We start from the raw sequence: 21,292 nt of genomic DNA, 5'->3' as shown, positions 1-21,292 counted from the left end.
TTTTTCCTATCTATCTATCTTGGAACTTCCTTGCCCCAGCCAGATTTTATCTCCTTAGGAACTATGGAAAGAAAGTATATCTAAAAATACTTCTTTAAAGTTCCCTGATACCTTCAGTTTGTTAATATGATAATGTTGTACATAAATAGCTATAAAATATACTATTAAACTTAAACGATCTGGGAAAGAACTTTTGAACACCCCACCCTTCAACACACACATGCACACCCACACTTACATGCAATACCAGATACAAAGAAGGTGCTAACTCAATATTTATTAAATTTATTAAAGGCCTTCTCTTAGAATTTCAGAGGAAAGCAAATGCTGTGAAGCCTGGCTGCCCAGAAGAACCTTTATTTGAAATCTTTAACAAGATCTTAAAAGAGTAATGACACCACTGCATCTAATGAAAAATGAGCATTTGATTCTAACATATTCAGCATATGAATTTCATCATATATATTTGATCTGCAATATAAATGAGAGTTTCTACATCTTAGTTATTCATTCATTTCTTGTTTTATTCATTCAACCATTGTTGAGTGCACACAATGTGCCGGCCATGCATCTAGGCACTGGGACCAGCATGGTCAATGAGAACAATATGTGCCTGCCCTCATGGAGCTTACAGTCTATAGGAAAGACAGTCAGTCAAACAAGTGATTTACTATGAAGTGTGATGAGTGTTGTCATAGGACACCCTAGATACATTAGGAGCACATAGCAAGGTAACAGGATTATGTGGGGCAGAAACATGACAAGGGTCACCTATGGGGCTGAAGGCCTTAGTCCTTGGAGGTCCTATCCAAAGCAAGGCTGATAAAAAAGCTGCCCCAAACTGCACTGACCATGGGAAGATAAGGCCTGCATGGAGGAGGTGCTGCTGTGGTCTGGTCAATGCCAGCAGGCAGGTCACTTCCTTGGCCTTTGGGAAAGGATGGCAATGATGGAGAAGGTCAAGAAGATCACGCCAGCCGTGCCTCCGATCACCATGCCCAGGACGCTGCCGTGCACCTGCATGGCCTGACAGCGCTCCCCTGTGTAGAAGAAAGCGGGTCCAGAGATGCACCTGAGGGAAAAGGACATGAAGGGAGTGTGGGAACTACCCAGACCTCAGGTGTCTCCTAGCAAAACTCATCTCCACAGCAATAAAAATGGCAAATACTCACTGAGCAGGTCCACGTAGTGCCTGGTCCCATTTCAAGTGCTGTATATGAACCAACTAATTTAACCCTGCAACAACCCTTTGAGGTGGAGGCTATTACTTGGCCATTCTCATCATCATCATCTTACAGGAAGGTTAAATAATTTGCTCAAGGTCACATTGTTAGTAAGCATTTCACACTTGAAATTTAATCCCAAGAGATATACCTCCAGATCCAGGATTCTCAGCCATCAAGGATTCAGGAGGAAGGTCTGAGACACTAAAGGAATACATTGCCTGACACTGGCTAAGAATATAAGCTACAAAGAAAATTCCCCAGATACAGTCTGACTTAGAGCATCAGTGGTAGCTTGGAAACTTCTAAATAATATCAAAAAAAATGTTATTGTAAGGTTAGTGTACTGTCACTATCTTATGAGGTTGCCCTGAGGGTCACATGAGATAATGAGGACACTGTACTTATCAAGGTATTTGACACACAGTAAGCACACAATGGCCAGCCCTTAGTTTTGTTTCTTAATGTTGTCTGGTATAAAGATCAACTAATCTCATAACCAAGGCATATAACTGGTAATGTCTCATCCATACCTTTGTAACAATTCCAGCCTTTGTTTCAAACATTCCTACTACAAAGTCTGCTCAGCAGAATTCTGCAGGGCAGAGTGAAACAATCAGAAGTCAGCGTTTTCTGCCTGGGCATGACAGCACACGCCTGTAACCCCAGCACTTTGGGAGGCCGGGTGGATCACCTGAGGTCAGGAGTTTGAGACCAGCCTGGCCAACATGGCGAAACCAGCCTGGCAAACATGGTCCCGTCTCTACTAAAAATACCAAAAAAATTAGTCAGACATGGCGGTGGGCATCTGTAATCCCAGCTACTCGGGAGGCTGAGGCAGGAGAATTGCTTGAACCCGGGAGGTGGAAATTGCAGTGAGCTGAAATCACGCCATTGCACTCCAGCCTGAGTGACAAGAGCAAAACTCTGTCTCAAAAAAAAAAAAAAAAAAAAAAAAAAAGTCAACATTTTCTTTTACTAATCCTGAATGATTTTACCTTCCAAAGCCTCATCTCTATCCTGAGAATTGAATTCTTAGAAATCAGTGAGTAATAGCAAGTTTGTTACATTTTATTTCTGACCCAGTCCCCTCCAAACACAACTTAGTGATATCCCCTAGTGTTATCTTAGAAAAACTTATTCTCCCAACTCTCAGCTACAGGTTTCTAGGAGAGGAATAGTTTGGCTGAGTAGAGGCTGACATACAAGTGGCAACCCTGGCCTCCCTTAGCCCGGGAAGGATGAAGCCTGTTGGGGGCACATAATGGAATCTGGCATCTAAGGGCTTGTCAGGCAAAGACATGCAGACCCATGGCTTTGGAGCCCAGAAACAGATGGGCCTTCCCCAATAAAAGGAACCAGAGGGCTTCTTGGAAGAGTGATTGATTATAGGGGTGGGGCGGGGAAAATAAAAGATGAGCCTAGAGCATGCTATGATGCCAGAAAGTAACACTGTGTTCATAAAATCTGATGTTGAAAGAGCACAGGAGCCAACCTGGAATAGCTCCCAAGAGCCAAAACTGGGACAATAGAAGCAACAAAATAAATCACGAAATTATTGCAACAGAGCCCACTGAATAAAATAAATGTTTATGATTCCTTCATGATATAAATAAACGATCGCATAAACAAATTAGCGGGGTGAAGAGGCCATTCTTCTTTACAGAAGAATTCTAACTAACGAATGTGAAGGATATAGGAAATCAACATTAGAAGATCCCAGTGGTGAGTATTGTGGCAGGATGTGTCAATAGATGCTGAAATTAGTGTGTGAGGATTTGAGGAAAAGCAGGATGTCTCTACGGTCTTGGAATATCTCTCCCAAGATATGTATTAATTTATCAGGAGAACCCGCTCCTGATGTTTAACGTGGGTTCTTTTCTTTTCCCTAAGTGTCTTGGCTGGGTCGAGAAATAAAGGGAAAGAGCACAAGAGAGAGAAATTTAAAGCTGGGTGTCCAGGGGAGACATCACATGTCGGCAGGATCCATGATGTTCCCCGAGCCGTAAAACCAGCAAGTTTTTAGTAGCGATTTTCAACAGGGGAGGGAGTGCACGAATAGGGTGTGGGTCACAGAGATCACATACTTCACAAGGTAATATAATACCACAAAGCAAATGGAGACAGGGCGAGATCACAGGACCACAGGATGAGGCGAAATTAACATTGCTAAGGAAATTTCAGGCAAGCATTGTCATTGATAACATCTTATCAAGAAACAGGGTTTGAGAGCACCAACCTGTCTGACCAAAATTTATGAGACGGGAATTTTCCTTCTCCTAATAAGCCTGGGAGCACTACAGGAGACCGGGCTTATTTCATCCCTTTGGCTTCGACCATAAAAGACAGGAGGCTTCTAAAGGGGCCGTTTATAGGCCTACCCTCAGGGCGCATTCTCTTTCTCAGGGACGTTCCTTGCTGAGAAAAAGAATTCAGGGATATTTCTCCTATTTGCTTATAAAAGAGGAGAAATATAGCTTTATTCCATCTGGCTCACCTGCGGCCAGTTCAAAGTTACCTCTCTTGTTCCCTGAACATCGCTGTTATCCTGCTCTTTTTTAAAGATGCCCAGATTTCATATTGTTCAAACACACATGCTCTACCAACAATTTGTGCAGTCAACACAATCACAGGGACCTGAGGCAACATTCATCCTCCTCAGCTTAAGAAGAAGGTGGCATTGTCCTGGCAGCGTAAGAGATTAAGAGATTAAAGTGAAGACAGGCATAGGAAAACACAAGGGTATTGACTGGGGAAGGGATAAGTGTCCATGAAATCTTCACAATTTATGTTCAGAGATTACAGTAAAGACAGGCGTAAGAAATTATAAAAGTATTAATTTGGGGAACTAATAAATGTCCATAAAATCTTCACAATTTATGTTCCTCTGCCGCAGCTTCAGCCAGTCCCTCCGTTTGGGGTCCCTGACTTCCTGCAACATGAATTACAGAGGGAGAAACAGTAACTCTTCAGTGGAGAGGCCAACACGCCGTTGGCCGGATGATGAAGGTTGACATCACCAGTACTGACATGTACCGGCATCATGTACCTGCTCACGTGATGCAGTGAGAAGGCATAGCACATCTTTACTAATCTTGCCACAAATGTGAAACCTCAATCTAATCATGAGAGAACAAGATGAACCAAAAAAAAAATCCCTGACCAGAGATCTTCAAAAGTGTCAAGGTAATGAAAGACAAGAAAGAACTGAGGAATTGTCCCAGATTGGAGGGGATTAGGAGACAGGAGACATAAAAGCTAAATATAACGTGAGATCCATAATTGGATCCTGAAACAGAGAAAGAACATTAGTGGGAAAGGTGGGAAGAGCTGAATAAGGCCTGTAATTTATTTACTAGCATTGTACCAATGTTCACTTGTTGGCTATGCTAATTGTACTACTGTTTGTGTCATATGCTAGCATTAGGGAAAGCTGGGTGAATGGTATAGAGAAAGCCTCTGTAGTATTTTTGCATTGTATTTGTAAGTCTAAGAGTATTTCAAAATAAAAGCTACAAAAAGAAAAAAATATGGAAACTAAAAAGAACTCAGAAGAAATGTAAATTTTTGAAGCAGGCAGAATAGTTCCTACATCTGCTACTGTTCAAATGGAACTGCTACTTCTGTCATCACATACCTCCTTTTGTGAAACAGCTTTTAGGGTTTCATGCAAGCAAACATTATAAAAATACCTATTAAATATAGCAAACTGTGCTGCCAGACAGACCTAGATGCAAGTCCCAGCTTCAGCATTTTCCATCTGGGTACGTTTTAGATAAATTACTTAACCTTTCTAAGCTTCAACTTCTTGATACACTAAATGGGGATAAGAAGAGCCCTTATGTCAGAGGTGGCAGTGAGAATGAATTTAGATCATGTGTGCAAGATGCTCAGGAGACTACACGATGCATAACAAGGGGTCAGAAATATCAGGTGTGCTTACTACTATTATTGAAAATATAACTGTAATAATAGCACTGTGTAAATGACAGACTATAGAACTAATAATCATTAGGAACTAATAATAACATCTGTAGTCAGCAAAGATTTAAGCTTCGTCTTGAGACCCACTGTCATGGAGTAGAAAGTCCCTAGGCTAGAAGCCATCTTGGATGTTGTTAGAGTTAGAATTCCAACAACATCCAAGATGCTGTTGACAATACTCCAGAGGAGAAAAAGGGGTGAAAGTCAAGAGACAAGGAGACCTGGAACACCTCTGTCCTGGCAGCGTAAGCCCATGAATCCAGGGCACACCTTTGTAGAGTCAAGGAAAACCGCATCCAGTTGATCATCTGAGGTAGTCTTCGCCCTACTCTGCAAACAGCACCCTTTACCAGGAGAAGCATGCACGCGGCCCAGGTCTGCTGGCCTGCCTGTCTCCCCAGTCACAAGCCTACCTGCAGCTCGCCATCCCCTTCACGTTCACACAGACGCCATCGTTTTGGCAAGGGTTTGGGTCACATGGGTCTCTGAAGTACTGTGGCCAGTTATGGTCCTCCAGGGGACCTGTGTTCTCCACTGACCGCTTCTGTCGGCTGGGCTGCCCCTGGCTCAGGCTGACAGGTAGCACTTCCTCTAACATGGTCTTTCCCGAACCTTCTTCAGAGACCTGCAGCTCCTGGCCTTGGAGAATGAGGCTTTGGGGGCTCAGTCTTTTGCCTTTAGTGGGAACTTCAGTCTGGCTGAGGTGGGTGATATCTTCAGGAAATAGAGGGTCATGAGGAAGATCCAGGATTAGTAACTGACTACAATTAACTCCCACTTCTGGTGAAAGTTCCCCAGCCTGCTTCTATCTCCCATCACCCTTAGTGACATGAAAAAGTGGCTTTGAATCCAGCTGATTCCCACAGTATTAGCTATTTTTATTTTAAAGTAATCCAGTCACATTTTTATTTATTAAATTTGCAAAATGAAGCATAAAGTTAGCATGGATAGACTGATGGAAACTAAATTGAAATCAGTGAACTGTTACCTCTGATAAAATTATCAAAAAGATGACACTAAAATTTCAGTTTCTTTCAAGGACAGTTCAAATAAAGACGTGAGTCCTTGACCAATTGAATAAAATGTGGTTCTCCTACAACACATTTTTCTTAACCTCATCCCCACCCTCCATGTGTGCTTTAAAATCAGGATAAAATTAGTAGAGTGCCAAGAGCATAGGATTATTTACTCAGGAATATCAACAAAAGTACCTTGAAAGTCCACAAACATGATGAGGTCATCATTTTTCAGGAAACTCCTCCTTTTCAGCATTTGGTGGGAGATGAAACTACTCCAGCCAAAGTCGATGCTTCTAAAACAATCACAGTCTGTATGATAGGTTCCTACCCTGGACGGCCTGTCCCAGATGACAGTGTCATTTATCACTGCAAAGTTGTAGGTAACATAAAATCACATTACCTCTTTAGACTTCACTTTCCAGTTTGTCTTTGATAAGGATACAGGGCTTTGTAAATCAGAAAATAAACAAAAAACAAACAAACAAAAAACCGTGTTGGAAAAAAAATTAGGCTATTTACTCTTTCCAGAAGAACTGCAATTCAGAATTGAAAGATGGGAGAAGCAAAGAATCACAGCTCTGAGTGATCTGTTGTCTGCTACTGAGTGACTTTCTTAATGAAAAGAGAGGGACAGCTATGACTTCTTTCTTCTAAGGCTTAGGTCTTCTCTTTTGGAAAAAAAAAAATAGTGCTGGGCACAGTGGCTCACACCTGTAATCCCAGCACTTTGGCAGGCCGAGGCGGGTGCATTGCCTGAGCTCAGGAGTTCAAGACCAGCCTCGGCAACACGGTGAAACCCCGTCTCTACTCGGGAGTTTGAGACAGGAGAATTGCTTGGACGTGGTAGGTGGAGGTTGCAGTGAGCCGAGATTGCGCCATTACACTCCAGTCTGGGTGACAGAGCAAGACTCCATCTCAAAAAAAAAAAAAAAGTTTGCTGATTTCTTTACTGATGTAAGTTTATTTCATGAACATAGTAACATTGAGTACTATTTTAGGAGTAAGTACATTAGCTCTGCACAGAGCCTAGCAAGTTCTGAGTATTTGAGAAATGATCAGCAGTATCTGTTTCCTCAATCACAATGAGCTCGATGAGGCAGGGACCACCTGATTCTCTTGTATTCTAAGTACCTAGCACAGAGTTTGGCACATGGTAAGCCCTCAATAGATGTTTGATGAGAGAATTTAGGAAAGGGAAGGAGGATATCATGGCACTGAAAATCTTAACTTGGAATTCCAATACAGCTACGTTATTGGTATTCCTAAGGAGACAATGTGAGGGGAACGTTACTGTTTCTTGCACAACAGAATCACATCTGTGGGCCTTTCTGGGTCGAGGAGTAGTTCTTATTTATGCTGACACCACCCACCTGGAGATGTATGCAACTTGGAGGTAGTGAACACCATGCTTGAGGACATCCTGTTCCTGACATCGGGCTCCTGGTCGAGGATGGTAATTATCACCTGTCTGTTTTCTACTGGCCACTCCAGGATAGCATCGTTCTCCCCACTGCACACGTGGAAAGCAAGTCTCAGGTAGCCAGAGTTTTCTCTGCCATGGGGGTATAAAGTTAACCCAAAACCATAGCCCTCTGAATTGTAGAATCGAGGGCTCTGAAGCTTGTCCCCTTTGCTGGTGTTCTCCAAGACTTGGGAGAAATTCTGGACTGTCCAGACCCCTGTGGGGCAGGGGGTTTCTGTTAGAGTGATGTCATCCAGGTAAATTCCGCCAGTTGAGTTCTGAGGGTCGCCTTTTGTGCCCTGGAAAAGGTAGCGAAACTTCTGTTCCTCTTTGAGCACCACATGGGCAATTTTCCAATTATGGTCATCATCTCCTGAGGACAGAGAACAAGGCTGGTGAGAATTGTGGCCAACATTTAATGAGTACTTATTGTGAGTTTGGCACAGTGCCATGTGCTTTCCATAAATGATCTCATCCCCTCACAACAGCCCTATAACATAGGCACTATTATAAACTGGTTAAGTAACTTTTCCAAAGTTACATAACTAATAAGGAAAAATGGTTTTTAAAAATACTATGATTTATTTTAAAATTCACATTCAAATCCTAACCATGAATTTGTTTTCCACTATCAGTATAAGAATCCAGGTTCTGGATTTCCTCCTGAGTGGGCTGGTTTCAAGTGTAACCCCTAATGTTAGCAATGAAAGCCCAAGTGTTAGGCTGAATCATATAAAATAGCCATTTTGTAAGCCAAAAGTCAAAAAATAGTAACTCCATATGGTCCGACCTGTCACTTGTTGCCAGAGAGCTATAAGGAATGCTGAAGAGCAGATAATAACTTGTAGGACTAACTGGGTCTTCCCTACCTGAAACTGACTCCCTCTCCAACATCTAGACTTTTTTCTCTTCCTTATATTATCTGAAAGTCCACCATGTAGGAGAGTGAAGTAATCCAAAGAGAGTACTCTTGTCTAGAAATTCACATTCTAATAAAGATTAGATCTACTTGCTTTTTCTCTGAGCAAGAACTAGAAGTGGGACTTTTGAATTAAGAGCTGAGGAAAGATGGTGAGAAGGCTGTTGTAGAACATGGGATCCTCCTTTGAACAGCATACAAAGCCAGACAGGAGCTTGGGGATACTGGAGAGAGGAAACTGTAAAAGCAGAGCAACTCAATTCCCCAAAGAGATGCACCTACATTGGTATTTTTGCACAGGATATTCCCTAGAATTGGGCTTGAAGAGGAGAGGAAAAATGCTTCCAAGTGGAAGTCATGTTGGCCAAACTGAGTTCCTACAGATGAGTGTCGTTTTTCCTTCTTCTGTGTCTTTTAACCAGAAATCTACTTACAGAACTATATTTTCCCTGAAATGGAAAAGACCTTTAATCTCCCTTTGTTTTCAGGCCATTCTCTTTAAGGACAGCTTCAAGGGACAGGTCTAACAATGTTCTGTTTCCTAGGGTGGAGCTGATTATGGTCTGTGTGGTTAGGTTACATGGGAACATAGGAGAGAGCTAGAGAAAGCACACGGCCACCTCTGTAACACACAAATCTAGGTAGCTGCCATCTCCTGGGCAGAGCACTGCAGCCTACTGGAACACACATGGACTTGAAGGGTAATAGGTGCCAGAAAGTCTAGGAATAGGAACAGAGATACAGGATTTGAACTATTTATCCAGCAGGTTATAGATCACGGGAATTCTGTCAAGAGAAAAGGATTCCGTTCTTGCTGATGAGTACCTGCTTTGTTTTTTCTTAATATAGGATGTCAAAATGAGGTTGAGATGGGGGAATTTGGTACTGGGAAGGAGACCCAGGAGACTATACCACATAGGCAGAGATTCATCTGTGAAATTATTAAGAAGGTTTTCGTTTATATGCTTCCACAGGGCTGCCCTAAATCAATCAGGCAACAATGCTACTAAGATTGTTTGAGACAAATTTAATCCCTGTTAGTTCAGAATTGTCATCTATTAAGGAAGTCCTGGCCTCAGTAAAAATGTGTGTGTGTGTGCATGTGTGTGTACATACACACAGTTGTATGCAAACATTTTTCATGTAAGTTTGTATATAAGCATTACGTATGCAACATATATTATATACAGATATGCATATGGACATATTTTGTGTGTAAGTGTTTTGGTCAAAATATACATTTTTCAAAACTTAAAAGCTATTCAAATTGGTTGCAACTGTCTTAAGTTGAATATCACATAAACAACACTAAGTGATATTCAATTAACCTTTTTGAAAAATGTCATTGACAAATCAGTATCAGAGCAGACTACTTAAAAAACCCATTCATACAGTGTTCCCAGGGAACTTACACAGACATACTCTGAATTCAATGAAACACAAAGCACAGCAGTGTAAGAAAATAATTAAACATGGGATGTTTGCTTGGTTGGTTTTATGCTTAGAAGTAACACTTTTAGCTTTAGATGAAAGTGAGTGATAACAGCTCCCATCAATACTATTGAAACTCCAACTCATTTTCTCATTAAATATTTACAATCCTTGGTAACATAATACATCCTCAACTCCTAAAGGGTATCTAGCTGTCATCCTTTCATCATGTAAACTATGATAAATTTCAACCAGAAAAGTGAGCCCCTCAAAACTGCGATTTGTAGAGTTCCCAGACAGCCCACACGGTGGCTTGGATATAGGCAATTTGGGCACCTATTCTTACAAGTGACCTCTAAGGAAGGTTTCTCCTTCAAGAGCAGCAGATATATAAAAAATAATTCCTTTCTCTGGACTCATTTCAATGGATAAATTAAATGCTAAGGTAGGCAGTTGGATGCTAGGATAATCTGGCCATAAATCAAGATCCAGGGTTATAAACAAAGTATTTGCTGTCTTTTCTTGTGGTGGTGGTTCATTCATAACTAGGAAAAGGGAGACAAGCTTTCTTACTTTTCAACAAAAAGTTTCTCTATCTGTAATCATTTACATGTTGACCTTCTTATGTAAATATACAAAGTGACACTTAGGGACATGTAAGTGATTATAGGAAGTTAACGTATACAAATGACTTATTTGCCACCAACTTCACAAGTAGGCTTCAAGTTACATCAGCATATTAAATAATGGTATAATTTGTTTTTCTGAAACAGATGCAAAACACGATGGTCAACTTTTTTTCTTTTTCTTTTTCTTTTTTTTTTTTAGATGGAGTCTTATTCTGTTGCCAGGCTAGAGTGCAGTGGTGCAATCTTGGCTCACTGCAACCTCTGCCTCCCGGGTTCCAGCAATTCTCCTGCCTCAACCTCCCAAGTAGTTGGGACTACACGCACGCGCATCACCGTGCCTAGCTAATTTTTGTATTTTTAGTAGAGACGGGGTTTCATCATATTGGCCAGGATGATCTCAATCTCCTGACCTTGTGATCCACCCACCTCGGCCTCCTGAAGTGCTGGGATTCCAGGCATGAGCTGGTCAACTATTTAACTACTCTCTCTCCAGCAACATTAATTCCCACAGGTCTTTTACTTTCTTATCTCCATTCCTGAACCATCCATTTTCTCAGTCTTGGCCTTTGCTTTCTCTAAATTTCTAGTGAAAACTGGATTTGTATATTCTGACTGGCTTCTTACAAAAATATATTTCATCCCTACCTAAGCCCAAGATGCTGCTTCTAATTTCTCAGTGGTTAAAACATTCACAGAGTAATTAAAACATGCCATACATTATGTCAAGCTCTGAGAAGAGGAGGAAGTGGGTGGAGGAAAAGGAAGAGGCAAGAGAGAAGAAGGAGGAGTGGGAAGAAAGAGAGAAGGAGGAGAATAAGCAGGATCCCAGATTTTAACCCAATCCATTCCTTGTGTGGATGCCTCTAAGTACCTTGAAAAGTCTGCACCTTTACCAGCTTGCGAACATTGCCTGTGCTGTCATCCCTCCTGACCCAGACAATGAGTCTGTCTGAAGGACTTCCGGTCATTTTATAGAAAAATTGCAGGCACTGCTGCTTCCTCTTCGGGTAAAGAATCCGAGACTCCAGTAGGGCTGCCTCTTCTGCGGACCCTGAGCTGGTGCTGAACTGCATGAAATAGCCGGCACCTATGGAAAGAGCACCCAGACATCACACGTCTGGCTTCCCACATCCCAGGGTTCTGTCCACCCAAACAAAGTGAAATAGTGAACCATGGCCATTGTCCAGGCAACAAAGGCTACAAATCTTCACAGGAAAATAAAAAGAAGGACATTTGTCAACAAATATTCTCCGTCTCAATGGACTTAGTCACTGGCTAAAGCTTGCTCTCCACTGTTGCGTTTGATTGCCTTTGTTCCAAGATTGTGAAATGTATACCTCTGACTTAAAGAAACACAGACTTCAAGCAATGTTTGATGGAATTTGGTGTCTGTGAGATGAATTCTATTATTCTCATTGACTTCGTCGTTTAAATTAGAGATTCATTCCAAGGAAAAGAGTTGGGTTGGTCTCGTCATTGTATAAGACACTGGAATTCAAAGGTTTAGGATTTGGTTTTAAACATTGACAATGATAAGGGTTCAATTTCCCCTGTTGCTAGCCTAATAACTAGGTGGCAAAAATAATCAGTGGCAAAAAATAATCTTTACTATTTATAAGAAGGGCTATTCAGGACACATTAGAGACTAAATGGAAATTTCTCCTGAATGTAAAGGAAGGCATTGGAAGGACACTGAAGAGGGTGAAAAGTGTCTACAATAGTGCCAGAGATGGGGTTTACCTGGCTAAGATACCTCAAAACTCATTCCCCTAAAAACAATCAAGCAGCTAAACAAATGTACCATTTGGTAAACCACACACTTGTCAAAGTCAAGCACAATGAAAAATTCTTGCATATGAAGTTCTTTATCCTGTGTTCCAACACTCAACTCCATATCAAAATGCTTCAATCAAAACATTTCCCAAGATAAAAATAAAGTAAGTGTGCACTGTAGTGCTGGGTACTCCAGTGTTGCTCCGTGATGCTCCCAGCTTCATCCTGCCTCACACTGAGGCACTTGCCTTTCATATCAGCAGCAAGTAATCACGGTTTAAATAAGCCTCCTACCACGCTTAAAATATCACAATGACTTTAATATTAAAGCAGGGCAAATTATATTCCCTTGTAGCTTCTTCTCAATATTTGAACTTGCCTGAGACCTCTGAATTATAATTATATATTGAATGCCTGGGTTAGAAAAAAAAAAAAAAAACAGAGTGTACAAGGCTAAAAAGGTTTCTAGGTAATTCTTACTGAGGAATTCTTTTATGAAGCATTCATTGAGAGTCAAATAATTCAAGTCCAGAACTCAGGAGGCCTGAATTATCCCCAGCTCTGCCAATACCTAGGTGTTTATTTATTTCTGTGGGTTTTGAATGGGAGAGATCCTCCCAAGGGGTCCTTTGAGCTCTTCATGTCTATGCATCCACCTGTAACTACGCAAGAGTTCTCTAGCAGAGGGACATGCTTCATTAAATACCTCCTCTGAAAGAAGCATAATAGCTGCTCAAGTTAACCGATACAGCTTTTCCAGATCTTTCCTCTGGACTGTGGTCCTTTTCTCTTACTAGAACATTCTTTCAGCAGATTCCTCTCACAGTAAAGATTACCTTTGTGTTTAGCTGGCAATTGTACATTAGCCTAGCAGCAAGCCCACAGAATAGGTTGGATTAGAGGCTAAAATGGAAATTTAGAGAGCACTTCAGGCTTGGATCAACCTTTGGACACTTGGAATGATATGTTTGATAATCTCATCTGTGACAGAAACTTTTACCCTCTTCCAAAGGTGGAGGAAGTGTCAGTGGCTTATCACCTCTGACATTCCCTGTGGTGGCCTGGAATCTGGGTGACAGGCTGTGTCCCTTCTGGGAAGGGAATCTCGCCAACTCTCAGCCAGTTATAGACTAAGTGACTTCGCAATAGTCTAGTCTTTAAAAAGCTATAACAATCTGTAACCTCATCTGCTTCCAAATATGGTTAAGATGAATTCAATGGCAGGCACAGAACACTAGAAGGCTAAAACGGAAAAACAAAATAAATGGAACCTCTGGAGAGAAAGGGAAGATGGAAAAATGGGAAGTGAAGCTGCTGGTCTGCAGGTAGGGGCTTTGTATGCATTATCTTCTTCCATTGTCACTGTGAGGTAGACATCAATATCTTGATGTTTACAGAGGCTTGCAAAAGCCAAGACTTTTAGAAAAAGCACACACATGACAACAACTTCCTGTGGTCACAATTAGTAAATGGTGAAGCCATATTTCAATTAGTAAGTGGTGAAGTCACTTAGTCCATAACTGTCTGTCTTTTTCACTACACAAACCATATGTAGGAAGTATCTGAAGCTGTGCTATCCAATACAGTGGCTACCAAACCTATGTGGCTATTGAGTGCTTGAATTGTGGCCAGTGCAAACTGAGATGCACTGCAGGAGTAAAATATGTGTCAAATTTAAAATACTTAGCCTGAAAAAAGTGAAGCATCGCATAACAACTTTTATATTGATTACATGTTGAAATGCTACTATTTGGATAAACTGAGTTACAAAATACATTATTAAAATTAATTTCACCTGTTTTCTTTTACTTTTTCACATAGGTATTAAAAGTCCGATGTGTTATCCATTGTGCCACAGAGCCAGATTCATGTGGACATTAGAAAATTCTACATTACATATGTGACTCACAGTATATTTCTTTAGGAGGGTGTGGCTCTACAGACGTTGCCTTTATTTATGAGGTTTTATCTTATCCATCATATACCAATATCAGTTTTGCTTAAATGCATCTTTCTTTTGTGTGCCCAGAGACTGGATGCTTTCTATTGAGTTAATAATTAAGATATGAGAAATTTTTTTGTCCTTGTTCAGATTTTCAAGTTTGATAACTAACATTCTGACTGAGGCAAAACTTGGTGATTAGCACAACGTAATCGAACCTGTTGAACCACATCAATGTGTTTGTTTTCCACTTTCACTGACCTGTGCATTGTCCCAGCAAGGTGTGATCCACTTCTCCAGCCTGAGCACTGTTCTGATGGACCCAGTCAGTGTCATCTGTGGTGCCCTGAATCATCCCACAGATGTTTGCCTTCTCAAAGGTACAGTGGTCCAAAAGAGTGTGAGTTGTGGCTGCAAATGATATTTTTATCATCTGGTTAAAAATGAAAGAGTCATTCCAAATAGCTAATGTCTTAAGCCACTAAAGCCTCATTGTTCAGATACAACAGGAGCACAAGCTTGTTTTCTTGACTGTTTCTCAAACGCAAATCTTACTATCATCGGATCTTAGTACTTGCTAATATAGACACAGCCCTACCTACCTCACAGAGTCAAGATTTTAAAAAAATCTATAATCATTCTCTGCTATGTAAATACCAACCATAAACGCCTTTAGATCAAGAACAAGGTACCTATAATACTTGACTTTGTACTTAGTAGGTCTTCTGTACATACTTACTGAACAGAATCAAATATTTTGTCTCTGAAGGCTAGTGGGATCATCTTTAGAAAATACCCTGCCCCAGAGGATTAGATTACTCTAGGAATAGCTAATGTACATAAAGAATTTCACAGGATACAAAATGCTTTCAAGTCTATCACGTATCTTGAGCTTTACATAATAATGCATCCTCCAAAAGAAGCAAAAGAAGCTAGACAATAACAGCTCCTTACATTTGTCCAGTACTTTGACTTTACAAAACACGACTACATAACTGGTTTTTGTAACCACCCTGTAAGGTTGGTGTTATAGTTTTGTTTGTTTGTTTTTTGTTTTTAACTACTCAACTCTGCCTTGTAGCACAAAAACAGCCATAGACAATACTTAAACAAATGGGTCTAGAAGTAGACCAACAAAAGTTATGCAGTTTGTTCTTATTCTTTTAGCTAGAACATTAAAGAAGAGTAAAGGAAAATGTAAAGGAAATCTCTAAGGCTGAGGGAATCTCTGCTGAGGCTAATTTACCAAGTTCTCAGAAACGGAGGTACTCACTGCAATTGTACATTCGGTTCAGCCTCTCTAAATCAATGGCACTGAAATCCAGGCGCTGTCCGATAATGGAGTTAAACTCAGGGATCTTGGCTGTGATGGTGGGAACACTTGCATTCTTGTTAAATGAGAAAGGCTGGTAGTGCATCAAAGACTCATAGTCATAGGGTGTATTGAGGTCTGTGATGAGGTTATCATCATAGGTGTCAAAGTTGTGCTGGTAACCTGTTAGGGAGAGAATCCACAGGTCCTGCTCTGTCATGGTATTTTCCCCATGCTGCTCTTTGACTACAGACCCAGAGACCCTCCAAAAAAGGGAAATAGTTATTAAATATATATATATAAATAGATTATTATATTTAAATAAATATATTATAAATAATATATAATATATAAATATTATATATTATATATTAATACATATTAATAAATATTAATATTAATAAATATTATATTGATTGTATCTACTCTATAAATAATATATAGATATATAATAATATATAAATAAATCTAATAAAATAGATTTATTATATTCAAGTATATATTTAAATCTAAATATAAATTATATTTTATAAGCAATATAATGTAAAATTACTATGTATCATTGATTATTATTAGTTAATATATTAATATACAATAATGTGTACAATATTGCAATAACTAAAATACGTATAGAATACAGATAAATATTAGAAATTACTAAGTATATGTACACGTTTACACCAAAGACACATTATAAATATATATAATTGTGTGTGTATCTGTGTGTGTGTGTATGTGTGTGTAAGACTTTCAGAAAGAGAAGGTAAAATAGCAAAGCTGAGGAAGTCATTCCAAAGGACAGGAAAAACAATTTTTGAATTCAGGAAAATGTTCACAATTGATTATGTTCAAGACACATCGTTCTAACAGCCAAGTATCTCATCCACTGAGTGTGCCGAGAGCTGTACCTGGCCTACTCTTCATGGGTTAGGAGAAGGAAATCTGAGGGGCAGAAGGAAAGGTAAGCAGCTGAAAGCAAGACAGGGGATCCTGTCAATCAAGGCTCACATCCTTCTGTGTCAGCAATAGCCTCATGGAGAACAAAAATAAAATAGGAAGAAGAAAACTTATTTTCCTGTCAAAAGAGGAAAGGTAGATATTTTTCTGAGATTAGTGAAAGTGAGATAAGATGTGCTGCCATGTAAAAAACTGAACAAAATAACAGATCAGAGGGTCTTTGAATTGCCTAATAACCATTGGGAATTTACTGTTTGGGCTGCATTAATGGAAAGTTTTGCAGATTTTTGATTTTCTTCTTGTGGAGTGATAGGAAAACTGACTGCAAATGAGGCTAACTCTTCCAGTCATAACTTCCCATCCTCATATTCTTCTCTAGCTCTTTGTCCAGTCATTTTTTGTTTGTTTGTTTGCTTGTTAATTTTGAGACGGAGTTTTTGCTCTGTTCCCCAGGCTGGTGTGCAATGGCAAGATCTCAGCTCACTGCAACCTCCGCCTCCTGGGTTCATACAATTCTCCTGCCTCAGCCTCCTGAGTAGCTGGGATTACAGGCGCACCGCACCACGCCTGGCTAATTTTTGAATTTTTAGTAGAGATGAGGTTTCACTATGTTGGCCAAGCTGGTCTCGAACTCCTGACCTCAGGTGATCCGCCTGCATCGGTCGCTTAAAGTGCTGGGATTATAGGCATGAACCACCGTGCCTGGCCTCATCCAGTTACTCTGAACAATTAGAGAGAAGAAAACGTAACTGCCTCATACAGAGTTACATGCAGGACTGCAGAAGTGTGGTGTGGCCAGATGGTGCTCCAGCAGGTGCCTGAGGGAGTCTCTGAATGCTTTCAGAAAAGCTAAGGAGCAAGACCACATTTGAGCAATATCTTGCTTTAACTGTAAAATCTGAATACTGATGTTTCATTCTCCCAACTCATGGGGATTGTATTAGGAATTACTTGAGAGAGATCAAAGCATTTTTGAAGGTGGGACAGGTCTACAAGAAACAATGGCTCTAACAGGGAAGTGGAAAGTTAATCCCTCCACAGTACTTGGTCCTAGGATGTCATTTGAGGTAATGGAATTGTAAAGAGCATCAAGAGTCTAGAATCTTTTGGTAACTCTCAGTGGCTCCTGAAGCAAAGCGCTTTGAACTCACTGGATGTGCTTTACTTAATTTTCCATAAATCATCTGATTAGAGGCAGGGCACAGTGGCTCACAGCTGTAATCACAGCACTTTGGGAAGCTGAGGCTGGTGGATCACTTGAGGCCAGGAGTTCGAAACCAGCCTGGCCCACATGGTGAAACCCCATCTCTAGTAAAAAATACAAAAATTAGCTGGGCATGGTGGTGGACGCTGGTAATCCCAGCTATTCAGGAGGCTGAGGCATGAGAATCGCTTGAACCCGGGAGGTGGAGGTTGCAGTGAGCCGAGATTGCACCACCGCACTCCAGCCTGGATGACAGAGCAAGGCTCTGTCTCAAAACAAAAACAAAAATCCCATCAGGTTAGATTATTTTAATCTGTATTACTCATGGATTCTTATGAGAATACTTAACAAACAGAATTTTGAATAATTTTTAAAAATGTATTCAACATGTTTTTGTTGGGCCTAGTATCCACTGAGAGCTGTGCTAGGCTGCTAGTGGCCCCCAACAGTGAATAGGATAGGGACTCACAGCTGAGAGCTGAAAAGGGGCTATAATCCAGGGCATGTGATCCCATAAACCAGGGGTCAGTCAGCAAACCTGTTCTAGAGTACATAGAAAATATGTTCTCTGTTGTAACTACTCAAGTCTGCCATTGTAGCACAAAAACAGCCATAGACAATACTTAAACAATTGGTTATGATTGTGTTTCCATAAAGCTTTATTTACAAAAGCAAGTAGATATGGCCCATGGACTATAGTTTGTCAACCCCTGCTAGACCTCAAAAGTTGAGTTTTTTCCCTAGCATAAGGAAACAAATTTCAAAAACACAATTCTGATTCAAGAAATGGAGATAGACATTGGGAGAGAATTACGTTGCCAGTACTGTGTCTTCTTAAGTTAAACAGAAAGCTTGTCATTAACCAAAGTTAAATCAATAAAACTCATAAATTACCCTGATAAATATAATACTGCCTGGGTTGATAATCTTATTAGATTTGATGTCTCTTTTGAGAACAGTTCTCCCGTGGTTGCAGGCAATTTACATATATGGAATTGTACCTGATGAAAACACAGATAGGAGACAAGCAAATATGTGTTAAGCAACCCGTGCTCAAACCAGAGCTGAGCAAGTCTGCACTTGACCCTGGCAAATGTCCCTCACTCCGATAAAGGGAACCTCATTTGGCCTAAAACCATTTTAAAAGCACTAAGTATTGTCTTCTATAAGACTTGAAAATAGGAATGTTTTCTGCTTTCTTACAAAATTTTTATCAAAGCCAAGTGTATGCACAGGAAGATAAGAAATTAGGGCTTACAGGCAAATATAGACAAAGTCTAATAGTCCCCTGAGTAGTGCAATCAGAGATTCAGTCCTTTGACCTATTACTCCATTTCCTTCTTCCTTCTACACACACACAGTTATAACACAATTACTACTGAGAGATAGGTACACGAAGCCTGAGCTATTATTTCATCTCTGGGTGAATATGCTCCAAAACTTTTCTAGATTGGACTGGGAGGCAAAGAAGAGTGCTATCTGGCCTCTGGTCCAGTGGGTGGTGGTAAGATGGTTGGAGTAAGTGGGTAGGCTCAAACCTGGTGACCTATTAGACTTATAAGTTACAGTTTTCTTCCTTACTACACCGACCCACATTCATAGAGTTACCAGAATACAAGAGACTGGGAAGGCACAGGATGAGAAACCTCACAGGTGATTTTGATTAGCCAGCGTGCTCTGCCCTGATCACATGTGAAAATCATTGACTATCTTACTCTGAAATGAACTATTACAGTCCTGGCAGAAAACTTTTGAAGATTCATACTTAATTTTAAAGGTTGGTCAGTTTTTCCAAGCCCCTAAAAGTAAAATTATTATAGATGCACTGCAATATATGAATCCGCATATAAAATTGGGATCTAATATGATATGTTTTTATAAAAGCCATGCCTGGAAACAGTTAAGGCATTTTAAATACATTAAAGTTGCATTAATCTCTTACTGCCGAAAACAATGTTTTTGCAGTAATTCTCTACACTAATTCCTACTTAAAAACTAGTTATCTTCAGAAACATAGCACTGACTTTTTTTTTTTTTCCCTAGCACATCAGGAAACTGCTCAATAAATGTTCTAGTGTACTCAAAAGCACTCTACTTCATTGTCTCAAACAATTAAGGAAAATAAAGGCCAGATACAGTGGCTCATGCCTGTAATCCCAGCACTTTGGGAGGCCAAGGCAGGAGGATCACCTGAGGTCATGAGTTCGAGACCAGCCTGACCAACATGATGAAACCCCGTCTCTACTTAAAAAATACAGAATTCGCCAGGTGTGGTGACACACACCTATAATCCCAGCTGAGGCAGGAGAATCGCTTCAACTCAGGAGGCAGAGGTTGCAGTGAGCTGAGATCGCACCATTGCACTCCAGCCTGGGCAACAAGAGCAAAACTCTGTCTCAAAACAAAAAACCTAAAGAACAATGAAATTTTTAGAATAATATAACTGAATAATATGTAAGACAAAACTTATCTTTTGCATAGTATGAGATGGAGGCAGAAGCAGCAAGGTGCTTAGAAACAAGGAAGAAAAAAACATTAACCTTTGATTAATCAGAACCCAGACAACTAGTCAGAATTAACATAATTGGGGTGTTATTTCAGATAAAAACATGTATTTTTTGTTTTTAAACATTTTTTATTGATTTGGTAAAGCAACTGAAAAAAATACTTCTCAAGTATGTCCTATAGTCATGGAATAATCAACTAAACCTCAAACAGCCTTCTAGAGGCACAGGAGATTTCACATCCAGAGAAATGACTGTAATATCTGGATTCACTTTCCTCATTAAGACAGGAAAGTAGACAGTTTTAGATAGAGTTTTAATGAAAACTCTGATACAAAGCAAAGCTTCTGATTAACTTTCAGTTGACCCCCACGGTGAATTAACACCGATCCCTGAGACCCTTATCTGCCATGAATTACGGTCAGATCAGCACAGCCCACATAAAGGGCCAACAAATCATAACCTCTTCATAGTCTTTGTTCCCACTAGAGAGGCTGTAGCTCCTGTCCACACAGATTTGGCCTGGTCATTCCAGGATTGGTCTCAGCCAGTGATAAATGTGATAGCAATCTCCACCCAATCACACCTGAAAGAATTTCGTCCCACCAGATGTTCACATAATCATCCCGGTCCGTTCTTGACTGCTCGTGGTAAAATCCCAAAGCATGCAGGATCTCATGTTCTATGATGGCCTTATAGTCACAGCCTTGGCCAATGGAAAGGTTCTGTCCCACATGTTGGTCACCAACCTCAGACCAGCACCTTTAAAGAGGAGAAGAGGAAACATTTCTTCTAGAGAATTTTTAAGTGGCTGTCATTCACAGTACCGCAAAACACAAATTAGGAGGGAATTAGGCTTGATTTTAAAAAGAAATTACCAACAGCATTCTCATATGCTAATGGTCCAAAGATAGGGGACGCTTAAAGAACATT

General features: G+C 40.3%; 1 protein-coding gene across 1 annotated transcript in view; it reads right to left on the bottom strand.

Annotated features, from left to right (window-relative positions):
• Nucleotides 1-262: 262 nt before the first annotated feature.
• Nucleotides 263-21,292, bottom strand: part of MEP1A (meprin A subunit alpha) — a 40,160-nt gene continuing 19,130 nt past the window's right edge. The window contains exons 7-14 of the mRNA XM_007972329.3: nucleotides 20,946-21,121; nucleotides 15,656-15,877; nucleotides 14,644-14,793; nucleotides 11,539-11,754; nucleotides 7,597-8,061; nucleotides 6,419-6,592; nucleotides 5,621-5,921; nucleotides 263-1,072 (exon numbers count right to left, since the gene is read on the bottom strand). Coding sequence (XP_007970520.3) covers nucleotides 916-1,072; nucleotides 5,621-5,921; nucleotides 6,419-6,592; nucleotides 7,597-8,061; nucleotides 11,539-11,754; nucleotides 14,644-14,793; nucleotides 15,656-15,877; nucleotides 20,946-21,121 — 1,861 coding nt within the window. The 3' untranslated portion in view covers nucleotides 263-915. The remainder of the gene's footprint in view (nucleotides 1,073-5,620; nucleotides 5,922-6,418; nucleotides 6,593-7,596; nucleotides 8,062-11,538; nucleotides 11,755-14,643; nucleotides 14,794-15,655; nucleotides 15,878-20,945; nucleotides 21,122-21,292) is intronic.

Source organism: Chlorocebus sabaeus, chromosome 17, assembly GCF_047675955.1.
Source record: "Chlorocebus sabaeus isolate Y175 chromosome 17, mChlSab1.0.hap1, whole genome shotgun sequence".
Taxonomy (NCBI): Eukaryota; Metazoa; Chordata; class Mammalia; order Primates; family Cercopithecidae; genus Chlorocebus; species Chlorocebus sabaeus.
The sequence above is the reverse complement of the archived record's forward strand: the minus strand, read 5'-3'. Positions and strand labels throughout refer to the sequence as shown.